The following is a 12049-nucleotide window of genomic DNA, read 5'->3' on the forward strand; positions in this document are numbered from 1 at the left end:
GTCCAGACTGTTTATTTCATTCAGAAGGGAGCCTTACCAAAGTGTTTGTTTTATAAAGTAGATTTACAGTGTTACTATTCAAGAATATGTATGACAGAACACGCCTGTAATACTAAAACCAGAGAGGCTGAGGTAAGAGGGTCACGAGTCCAAGGCTGGGTATACAGTAAGACCTTGTCTTTAAAAAAGGACAAACCACCCCCGCCCCCAGGGGGGAGGACAGCGGAACCCATGGCTGATGTGTAAAATTAGAACACAAATATAATAAATTTAAAAAAGAAAAAAAAAAGGACAAACCAAACCAAAAAGCACAGAGTGGACAATACTGAAAATGGAAGCTACCTATTTCAGTGTCTATAAATATTAGCATTTGTACCTACCTCCTTCGCACTCTTAATTTTGGTCAGAAATGTATGCAGCTCCATGGTTTCTGCAAACAGTGCTCGACATACTGCCTGATAATGATTTGGTGCCTCCGACTCAGCTGGGAGATGAGCAGCACATATCTACAGGAGAAAAAAAAAAATGAAATATTGGAATTTGACTATTTCTAGCATTTTAGGTACCATTAAATCAGACACACCCAGTCTACCTGTATTTATTTTTCTTTTAGATGAAGGTAAGTCCCATCATGAGTTGGTGCCATCCTTAGGCAAGTGAGTCTGGGTTGTATAAGAAAGCTGGTTAAGCAAGCCAGAGGGAACAAGCCAGTAAGCAACATTCCCCCATGGTTTCTCCTCAAGATATTGGCCTGACTTCTCTCAACAGTGGACTGACTGGACCCTGTAAAATGAAACGAACCCTTCCTCCTCAAGTTGCATTTGGTCATGGTATTTACCGCAGCAACAGAAAGCAGACTAGGACAGTGTTTCCTGAGCACTTATCATGCCAGGCACAAGTTTGCTATGTCACATGTACAGCACAATACCATGCACTCTCCAATAGAGTCCTGAATCTCCCTGTTTTGTTTTCTGACCACAAGGAGAATCTAAGCACACTTCTACTAGGTTTGGAAGCCCACACTCGATTCCTTGTGGAGCCTGGGGAAGTGGAAATGGAGGGAAAGAGGAGGGCAGAGCTGGCCAGGCACTCAGGTGCTGTCTACGGTCCTCATGTCCCAAGATGACTGTAAAAGATGCAACTTAACATGATGCAAATGATTTAGAAACAAATGCACACCAGGTCCTTTATTACACTGCAAAGGTATCCTCTCTTAAGAGTCCAAAGAATAATGTCATGTTTCTATAAAATAATTATTATGTATCCATGTTCAATAGTCACATTTTAAAGCACTTCGTTTATAATTAAAACCCGGTTAACTTCTCTTAATAAATTAGACATTAATATATTTGCTGGAAAGAAATCTACACTCTTTTAACAATTTCTAAACAGAATAAAAGAGAGCTGGGTAAGGTGAGTCCATGCCTATGACCAATCCTATTGCTAGGTAGGTAGAGATAGGGAAACCTGGAATTCATGGTTATCTTCCACGATACAGAAGGTTCAAGGCCCTCCTGGGCTCCATAAAATACTATTTTATTAAAAGAGTCAAAAGAGGGTGGAGTGGCCCACAACAAAGGTCCCAGCACTCCAGAGGCAGAGGCAGGAGGAACTCTATGAGTTGGGTCATCCTGGCTTACATATTAAGTTCCAGGCCAGCTAAAGCTACCCTGTCTCAAGACAAACAAATAAAAAAAGAGTATCAAAAGTCAAAAGAGGGTTTGGGGATTTAGCTCAGTGGCAGAGCGCTTGCCTAGCAAGCATAAGGCCCTGGGTTCGATCCTCAGCTCAAAAAAAAGGTCAAAAGACTAAAAGGCATTCAACAGTAGCTGTGTTGCTTTTCATGGTTCTTAGCTTTTTGTTTTTCCTGGTACCACACAGACGGTCCCTGTGTTACTTTTCTGTGGTGACAAAGTACTGAGGAAAACAAAAGAGTGAGGACCGACTCTGACTCGAGACTTCCTAGGTTTCAGTCCAGGCTGACTTGGCTCTCTTGGTTCTGGGTCCTTGTGTGGTGAGAGGCTAAACACCCCGAGGAGAAGATGGGGTACAGTAAGGTGGCTATGTCATGGTGGACAGGCTGCATAGAGAAGAATGAGCGGGGGAGAACACCCTCCAAAGCACCCCCCAAAGGCCGACTTCCTCCAACAAGGCCAATCCAACTGTGATCTCCCCAGAGGACTAACCCACTGAGGAAGCTGTCACAGCACCTCTATGACTCAGTCATACAGCACCATGAGGTGAGGACTAAGCCTCTACCAAGAGCCCTTGTGGGGTTATCCCACAGCCTAACTCTAACAGCTCCCTACTCAAATTCAAAGATTTCCTTGGCACTGTTTTGTTCTTTCTGGAGATAGGGATCAAACCCAGTGCTTGTGTTTGTCAGGCAAGTGCTCTACTCCTGAACCAAATCCCCATCCCTAGAATGTATTTTCTAAGATAGCAATTCAATATCAAATTGTGTAAGATATTCACTACAAGCAAACCAACAAAAAACACGTCTATAAAGACTATTACAAACCTGAGTCCTCTGGAAGGGGAGCAAATGTTCTCTGCCATGGAACCATCTCTCCAGTCCAGAGCATATTCTTTATTTAAGGGGAGCACATGTCTTAATTTGTGTGTGCAATTTATGTGGCTGTAGAATTAGCAGCAAAAAGCCCCAGAATGAGTCAGAAAAATAATTACCTATGTGTGTTTATGTTTAACCTATGTACATGCTCTTTCTTTCCATTATAATCAAGAGGCATGGATAAAATACAAAGTTTGCATTTGTAATACACTCAGAGATCTTGATCACTAAAATGAAACAAATTTTCAAGATCCTATAAGATTATTCCTACTTAGTTTCATGTTTTTACATTTAACAATAAAAAAGCAATCATAGTTGCGTGTGTGATGGTTCAGCAGGCAAGGTGCTTTCTGCACATGCCTGATGACCTAGGTGTGATCCTGGAAGTCATGTAAAGGTACAAGGAGAGAACTGACTCTACAAGTAGTCCTCTGACCATCACGCACACACACACACACACACACACACACACACGCATGCACACTAATAACTGAAATTTTTAAAAAGAGAAGGAGCAGTCATATTTCCTCAGTTAATTCTGTCTTCTCTTTCAACAAGGCCAATCAGTCATTACTGAGGTTTTTAATGCCCCTGCAATGAAAGCACACTCATATGTCTGTCTCTATTGTCATACACGATGGGTTTTATGATACTTGTATTTCAAATTTTCAAAACTTGTAAATGTCTCAGCAATTTGTCCCCTTTCATTTAGCTGAAAAGGACAGTCAGAATACTTAAAGAAACAGGAAATTTCCAGGCAAGGTTGACCAACACAGAAACGAAAGAGCAAATAATGAGGTTATGATAGTCTCCAACAAAAGTGCTAGGAATAGAATTGGTAAAGGCGTGGATTTCCTCCAAACTATAAAATATGTCTTAAGTATGCTTTTTTTCTTCTTCCTTTTTTTTTTTTTTTTTTTTTTTTCGAGACAGGGTTTCTCTGTGTAGCTTTATGCGTTTCCTAGAACTCGCTTTGGAGACCAGGCTGGCCTCGAACTCACAGATCCACCTGCCTCTGCCTCCCGAGTGCTGAGATTAAAGGTGTGTGCTTTTAATGATAGAGTTTCCATAGGCATAGTGGCTCAAATCTAAACAATAATAGGTAAAATGAATTCATTCCAACTGATACATGCCCAAGAACCTTAAAAAATAAGTCAATATACCTAATGCTGCTGAGTAAGAATTCTAAGATTTCCATTCACCTTCTAAACCTGTAGTGTGAGAGCAGCCTGGTACTCATCAGCATGGGACCGGGCTGGCTGCAAAGACCATGGTCCTGTGTGTCTGTCTCTTCCTCACCTGCTCTCTGTGCAGTCCTTCCAAAGCACACACTGTCAAGCCTGTAGCCACTGGCAGAACATGAACTTTACCTCTTACAATACCTTATTCTATTCTTCACATTTTACATCACTGTTTCAGTGCTCATCACAGAATTAGCAGGTCATTTTTGATCTGCCAACCATCAAATATGTTTATTTTATTTTTATTAATTTATTTGCTTATTTATTTTTTGGTTTTCAAGACAGGGTTTCTCTGCGTAACAGCTCTGGTCGTCCTGGAACTCGCTTTGTAGACCAGGCTGGCCTTAAATTCGTAGAGATCTGCCTGCCTCTGCCCACCAAATGCTGGGATTAAAGGTGTGTGCCACCATTGCCTGGATATAGTTTTCAGAAAATTATTTTGTTTTTGACTACCCTGTGTGCACTGATGGGGTTTGACATGATACTTCCACCCAGGCTTATGACTTGTAGTGCCTTACATTTACTAACCCTAGTTTATAGTCAAATCAGTTTTGTTTTCTTTTTACATGAGGGGAAACATGGTATTTCTTTTTATATCTAGTTTATTTCACTTAGGATACTATCCTTTCATGTCTATTTTTAAAATAAGCCTTAACATCTAGACTATCTAAAATAAATAAAATTTGTGAAAAGTCAACGTAGGTGGCTCACAACAGCTTGTAACTCCAGTTTGAAGACATCTGTCACCTTCTGCTGGCCTCCTTCTTGGGCACCTGTGTTTACATGCAACACTTTCTCTCTTAAAAAAAAAAAATCTTAAAAAACAAAACAAAACAAAGAAGGCTAGGCCATGGTAGCGCACGTACACCTTTGATCCCAGTGCTTGGGAAGCAGAGGCAGGTGGATCTCTGTGAGTTCCAGGAAAGCTAGGACTACCCAAAGAAAACCTGTCTCGAAAAACAACAACAAAACTGGTAAAGATTCTATCTAAATAACTCAGAATAGAGTACCTCACCGTTCATTTGTCAAATCTGTCTTAGTTTTCGTCTCTAGACATTTAGCCTTGAGGTAGGCAGCAAAACTGAACTAAAACAAAAACACAAACAAACAAACAAAAAACCCTTCAGTCTTACCACTGTATACAGATCCTATAGGAAGATCAAAATCAAAAACCAACTAACAATCAGCTGTGATAGGCACGGCTCAGTCTTCAAGTACAGAACCTGCTCACAGATGCCATCCATTCCACAGAAAGGAACTGCAGAAGCCAGCTGACAGCATCATGCCCAGGCAGGGCTGCAGTGACAGGAATATGATCAACACCTAACACACCTACAAGTGGCCAAGAGCTAGGACCCAGCAAAAGGCACAGCCAGGCTGCAGACAGCTGCACTGTTGTCAAATGCTGAGTCACTAGGCCACTCTTTTAAACTATGAGATAATGACTCATAGAGGGACAAACACTAAGTCAACTATGGCTTACCTTCATGACATCTTGATAGGACCGAATAGCTGAGATGTTTCTCTTTTCTCCATCTTCATCTTCTGGGCCTTCATCTGCAGCCTCATATCCCTCATCGGTGTTACCATCAGCCTCCACAGTGTTGGCCATTTGGTCGATGAGCTGCTCCAGAGGAGGGCTCAGCTCCCTTTCTTCATTTTCCTTCAAGCCATAGTCCAGTGCTTTATAAATAATAATTCCCAGGGACTCAATAACCTACGGGCATTAAAGAAGGCAGTGAATGGAGGTGATTGAAGATTCTAAGGACTAACTGTAAGGTATACAATGTTCAGTATTTCAGACATAACTAATATTTAAGGAGAAACTTAAAATTTTACCAACACATGTATTTAAAATTTTGAAAACTGCAATTTTTGTGTGATGTCATTATAACCTATCCATAAACCCTTTTCATACTTTGTTAAATTTATACTAGATGGCCAGGTGGTGGTGACACACGCCTTTAATCCCAGAGGCAGGTAGATCTCTGTAAGTTCAAGGCCAGCCTGGTCTACAAAGTGAGTTCCAGGACAGGTTCCAAGACTACACAGAGAAACCCTCTCTGGGGAAAAAAAAATTTATACTAGATGTTAAGATCAGTATTTCCCATTCATACAAAAAAAAAACAAACAAACAAACAAAAAAAAAACCTGACCGAGCTGACTTGCTATATTTCCAAAAAGAAAAAATTTATGCCAGTGTTTAGAGACTTCATAGATCCCCCAAAGTAGCTGAGACTAAAAATTCAGTTCTAAGTAGCAATTTATAAGAAATAACAAGAAATCTCTTCATATCAATATACTGATTGTTCTCTGAGTTCCACTCATTGGAAACAGATCTCTCTCAAATAATACAAGCAAATGGGAGAATTACTTATGTTTTGCAATGAAGGACCAGATATTCCTCCCTACAACTACCTCCATCAACAATACTTCTAGGCAATGTGAACCTGACTTGTAAATAGTGGGTCCATCACTGCTAAACAGCACCCTGACAAGTGCTCCAGATGTGGCCAGTATGGAGAATTCCAGATTACTCCTCAATGCTGCCTTTCTCACTTGCTCAGTACAAGCATAAATGTAGTGCTTTTATTTTACTTTATAATACCAACAGCACTATTCATTTCATCTTAGGTCTTTTTCATTTAAAAGAAAATACAGTCAACAACACCAAAGATTTAGAATTAAAAATACTGACCCTTGGGGCTGGAAAGATGGCTCAGAGGTTAAGAGCATTGACTGCTCTTCCAGAGGACCAGAGTTCAATTCCCAGCACCCACATGGTGGCTCCCAACCATCTGTAACGAGACCTGGTGCCCTCTTTTGGTGTGCAAGCATACATGCAGACAGAACACTGTATGCATAATAAATAAATAAATCTTATAAAAAAAATACTGGCCCTTATCACTAGTCATCTGGCTCAAGGAAAATTATTTTAGGTGATTTTTCTGTAAAATGGGTACTAATAACATTTATATTTCATGAGCTCTTGAAGACCTTAAATGTCAAAAGGACAGTACCTGAATTAATAAATGTAATCTGTTCTTCTCCTCTTTCTTACATTCACTTGTTTCCAATGTTTATCCAGTTACCAACCTCAAAATTGCAAAGAAACTTCATTTCCTTTATTCTACTTTTAGTTATTCAATGATGTGATTAAAAAAAAAAACTATATAGTATTTTTAACCCAAGAGTTTTAAGTTAAACACAATAGCATCAATGTCATCACATACAATACCCTGTAAAAGCATTCACACAATTACTCAACAAACTCTACAAAATCTGAAAGCTATATTACCAGAGGAAATAATAACAAGCATTTAAAATAAATATACTTCAAATTCTTTTTTATTTTTTTCTTTTTATTTTTTTTTAAATATTTATTTATTTATTATGTATACAGAAGAGGGCGCCAGATCTCATTACAGATGGTTGTGAGCCACCATGTGGTTAACTGGGAATTGAACTCAGGACCTCTAGAAGAGCAGTCGGTGCTTTTAACCTCTGAGCCATCTCTCCAGCCCCTAAATTCTTTTTTTAAAAGATTTCTTTTATGTATATGAGTGCTCTATCAACTTTATGCCAGAAGAGGCATCACATCCCATTATAGATGGCTGTGAACCACCATGTGGGTGCTGGGAACTGAACTCAGGACCTCTGGAAAAGCAGCCAGTGCTCTTAACAGCTGAGCCATCTCTCCAGCCCCATTACTTAAAATTCTTAACCTCTAATTTTGAAGCAATGAAATTATTTTTAAAAAATACTTCTGTGTAAGATGGCAGATTAGAAGCTGCCTCTGAGTGATCTGATGAAGGGAGAAGAGTCAAGACTTTTTCATCTTAGGTCTTTTTCCTTTAAAAGAAAATACAGTCAACAACACCAAGTTGGTTTGTTCCAAAAAGAGAGAACAGCTAAGTGGAAGGGCAGAAGGATGTGGGGAGAAGCTTATGGAGGGGAGATTTGGAAAGTCCTCCACGACTGAAGAAACCCTGGGAGCAGCTGCCATTTAGTGCAGGGCCTGTTCACTGACACCAACTGCTGGGCTAGAATGCATGGTACCCAACACAGGGACTCAGGGCCTAGGGAGCCAGAAAAAGACAGAAGGGTCATAGAAGGGCCAGATACTGGTAGTTACAGGTGCTGGCTGCAAGGCCATGGAATGTGGCAGCCTAAGGCTGAGTCTTACTCTACCATCATCGCAGAGTGACTTACCTCTAGGGAAAACCTTATCCTACACACACCCAAAGCAAGTGGCATGGGGGCACAAGCACTAGAAGTAAGCCACGGTAGAGACTCCACAAGGACAAAGACAGCCTCAGCAAAGACAGCGGAAGCCGGGACTACCCAGAGGCAAAAGGAAGTACGAACCATCCACTGCCCACTTCCTCAGAGCCTTGGACACTAGAACTCATGTATCCAGGAAAGTGTGGACCTGGCAGACCATAGAGAAGCAGTAGCTGGAAATGGTAGTGAGAGACTTTAGGAGCCAGCCCAAGCTCTGAAAGAGGAAACTACTAACTAATTCAGACACAAATTCTTGGCGGGAAGGCCATTCTGATCCAGGTTGCTCAGCAAACACGAAGCAGGATAAAATGCAAAAAAACAAACAAAATTTGAAATCAGATATGCATTTTCAAATTACAGCAAATAAAAGAAACAACATTTTGAAAGAAGCTAGTGGGAGGACAGCTATCTTATTAAAGTAAGTGGATGAAGGACATCCGACTCTCAGAAATGTGAAGGACTCCAGGAAAGACACTGTCTGCAGAGACTGTCCGACTGATCAGAACTGCAGTACGGTGGGAAGACCAAAATGTCATACAGGTCCTGAGGCAAGTCACCTTATCTTGGGCTAACATTAGCCCCCTGGATAGTCCACCTTGTCCACACCTGTGTGTCTACACTAACATCCTATGAGTAATAGATAAAAACCCTTGGAATCTATTGACTTAGCAGACCCATTGGCCTCCACCAACCCAAAAGCTAAGAATGTTATCAGATAGCCTCTGAGGCCTACAGAAAAGACTCCCTCATCTTGCTGTACCTGCCTCTCTGATGTACCTATCAATGTTCTGTAAAATCTCATGAAACTTCTGGCTCCTGGGCCATGGTCACTCAAAATGGCTCCAGAATAAACCATCTCTTATTCTCTTTAGTGAGCAAGCTGTGTTTCTTGCATCAACAAAAAGCATTCAGCCAGATAGAAGCAAAATATTCGGTACCTACAGGGAAACAACAACAAAACCAACCCAACCCATACTTTGTACTCTGCAAGGTTATCCTTCAAAAGTGAAGGAGACTTTCTCAGAACCATTGCTCAAGACAATGTCCTAGGTGCCATCACTAGCCTGTGGAGTGGGGGATAATTCTTTAGAAAGAAAAAAAATTAGTCAGAAACTCAGATCTCCATGAAAAGAAAACTACTGAAGAAAGAATAAATTAAGGTGAAATAAAAACTTTTATTCCGGCTACTAACAGATGATAGTTTAAAAAAAGTAACAGCCACACTAATTATATGTGCTTATATATGTATCTCCTGTGTTTCATGTGTGTGTGTGTGTGTCTGAATATAAACCTGAAATAATACAAATGACAGGAGGAAGAACTGGGATGATTTTGGTAGGACAGGTCATTTGCGCTGCCTACAAAGCGGGTGGAGGAGTGTACAGGAAACTGGGCTTGACTTAGTTGTAAATGCACAGTGCAAACTTCAGGGCAGTCCCTAAACTAAAGAGAACAACAAAGTAAGTATAGCTGGGTTCAAACAAAGGTGAGAAAACACAATCATATAAAATGCTCCTTTAAAATCACAAAAGGCAGAAAGACCGTTGAGTGCAAAAGAGCAGAGAACAAAGATTAACAATGAGTAGGGCTGGTGGCAATGGCAGCACAGGCCTCTGATCCCAGCACTCGGGAGACAGAGGCAAGTGGATCTTTGTGAGTTCGAGGCCAGCCGATCTACAGAGCGAGTTACAGGTCAGCCAGGGCTACACAGAGAAACCCTGTCTCAAGAAACAAACAAACAAAAAAACCCAAAACAAAACAAAAATAAAAAATAAAAGAAAACAAATATAGTAGATGTTAATACAACTTTATCAGCAATAATTTTGGGCATCAATAATCTACACACTAAAATACAAGTCTAAAAGTGAACTAAAAATCAGTATACCGAGCTGAGGACAAGAGGTGACCACCAGAAAAACCACTAAAAATTTGGAGGATTTGGACACACATCTGGACATGGCAGCTCCCATAGACAACAACGTCAAACTGACTTTAGAAGAGCACTGGCCAAGTCACGTGGAAACATTGTAAAAAGCTTGAGGAACTGGAGGGATGGCTCAGTGATTAAGAGCACATACTACTGCTCTTCAGAGGACCTGAGTTTGATTCTTGGCACACTCACAACCACCTGTAACTCTGACTCCATGTGGACTTGATGCCTCTGGCCTGCACAGGCATGAGCACTTACGTATACATAACCCCCACCACACACACAATTAAAAATAAATATTAAAAAGTAAAATGGTGTGTGGACTCCTCATCAAAGATGAAGTAGATGGCAACAGGCACATAAAAAAAGAAGTTGTTCTCCAGGTGGTGGTGACTCACGTCTTTAATCCCAGCACTGGGGGGTGGGGGAAAGGTAGGGAGACAAGTGAATCTCTGAGTTCGAGGTCAGCTTGCTCTATAGAGTGAGTTCCAGGATGGCCAGGGCTACACAGAGAAACCCTGCCTTGAGAAACTAAAAGAAAAAAAAAAAAAAAAAGGCAGCAGCAGCAGCAGCGGCGGCGGTCCATTCTATGATTTTTAAAGGAACATCAAGTAAAATGAGTCACTACTGTACCCCTTTAGTAGAAAGGCTAGTCCAAAGTTGAGAGCAACAAGTGCTAACAAGATGCAGAATAATGAAAACTCACTCACTCTCTCTCTCTCTCTGACAGTTTCACTATGGTTCTCTAGCTGGCCTCAAGCCACCCTTCTTCCTCAGACTAGGAAGTGGCTGAATCGACAAATGCATGCCAGCTCACCAGCTGTGACCAACAGGAACTCTTATTCATTGATGCTGGGAATGCAATATGGCATGCTCATCATGTCATGCCCACAGTTCAGCAGTTTCTTATAAAAGTAAACATCTTCTTCCCATATGATCCAGCAATTATACTCAAATAAGCTGAACACTTATGTTCACATAAAAAAATCAAGACATGAAATATTGACAGCAACTTTATTCATAATTGCCCCCACACAGACAAGACATCCTTCAGTAAATAAGTGGATATATAATGTGTAGCCCATCAAGACCCTGAATATTATTCACAGATAAAAAGAACTGAATTAAGGCTGGTACAGCTCAGTGAGGCCTGAGCCTAGCAATCGAAAAGGCTATCAATCAAGTTCAAGGAATTGTACAAAATGTAAGTCCTTAATGATTTTACTAGATGAGGCAGCCGATCTGATAGGCTACTCGTTGTATCGTTCTAACTATGTCACATTCTGGAGGAGATCAACAATGGTTGCTGGGGTTCAGGGGAAGGGAGGAGGTCAAGTACCAGAGTTTTACCAGTAATGTAAGTAGTACATCTATAGGACACAGCATGAGAGGCATGTCATTGTGTATGTGTCAGGACCCAATAAATGCCCAACACAAAGAATGAACCCTAATATACTATGGACTTCCATCAATAACATACCAATCTTGGTTCTTCAGCAATAACCAATGTTCCAAAATTATGCAGACCATAATGGGAGAAGGGGAGGACTGTGTGGTGACTCCTCTGTTCTGCAAACCTAACAATGCTCTAAGAGAATGAAGTCTACTGACAGGAATAAATATACAGAAGCTGTGGCTTAGAAGGCACAGTGGCAAAGAACAGATTAGAAATCAGCCCAAACAGTGTTTTTGTTTGCTGGCTTATATTTTTATACATATATGTATGGGTTTTTTAAAAAGATTTATTTATTTATTATGTATACAGTATTCTGTCTGCATGTGTCCCTGCAGGCCAGAAGAGGGCACCAGATCTCATTACAGATGGTTGTGGGCCACCATGTGGTTGCTGGGAATTGAACTCAGGACCTCTGAAAGAGCAGTTGGCGCTCTTAACCTCTGAGCCATCTCTCCAGCCCGTTTGCTGTCCTCTTAGCAAAGAGACAGTGGCAGGCGTTGCTGAGCACGGCTCCCTCTAGTACCTCTCTCTGCCTGTGACTCTCACTGGGGAACCAGCTGGTCAGG

The 12049-nt window shown here is 41.0% G+C and overlaps 1 protein-coding gene across 5 annotated transcripts in view; it reads right to left on the reverse strand.

Annotated features, from left to right (window-relative positions):
- The window catches only part of Spire1 (spire type actin nucleation factor 1), a 129052-nt gene that overhangs the window by 62540 nt on the left and 54463 nt on the right, over positions 1–12049 (reverse strand). For all 5 annotated transcript variants that reach the window (XM_036204402.1, XM_036204401.1, XM_036204403.1 and 2 more), the window contains exons 3-4: positions 5297–5530; positions 381–506 (exon numbers count right to left, since the gene is read on the reverse strand). In XM_036204402.1, the coding sequence (XP_036060295.1) occupies positions 381–506; positions 5297–5530 (360 nt within the window). The remainder of the gene's footprint in view (positions 1–380; positions 507–5296; positions 5531–12049) is intronic.

This window comes from Onychomys torridus, chromosome 13 (assembly GCF_903995425.1).
Source record: "Onychomys torridus chromosome 13, mOncTor1.1, whole genome shotgun sequence".
Classification (NCBI taxonomy): domain Eukaryota; kingdom Metazoa; phylum Chordata; class Mammalia; order Rodentia; family Cricetidae; genus Onychomys; species Onychomys torridus.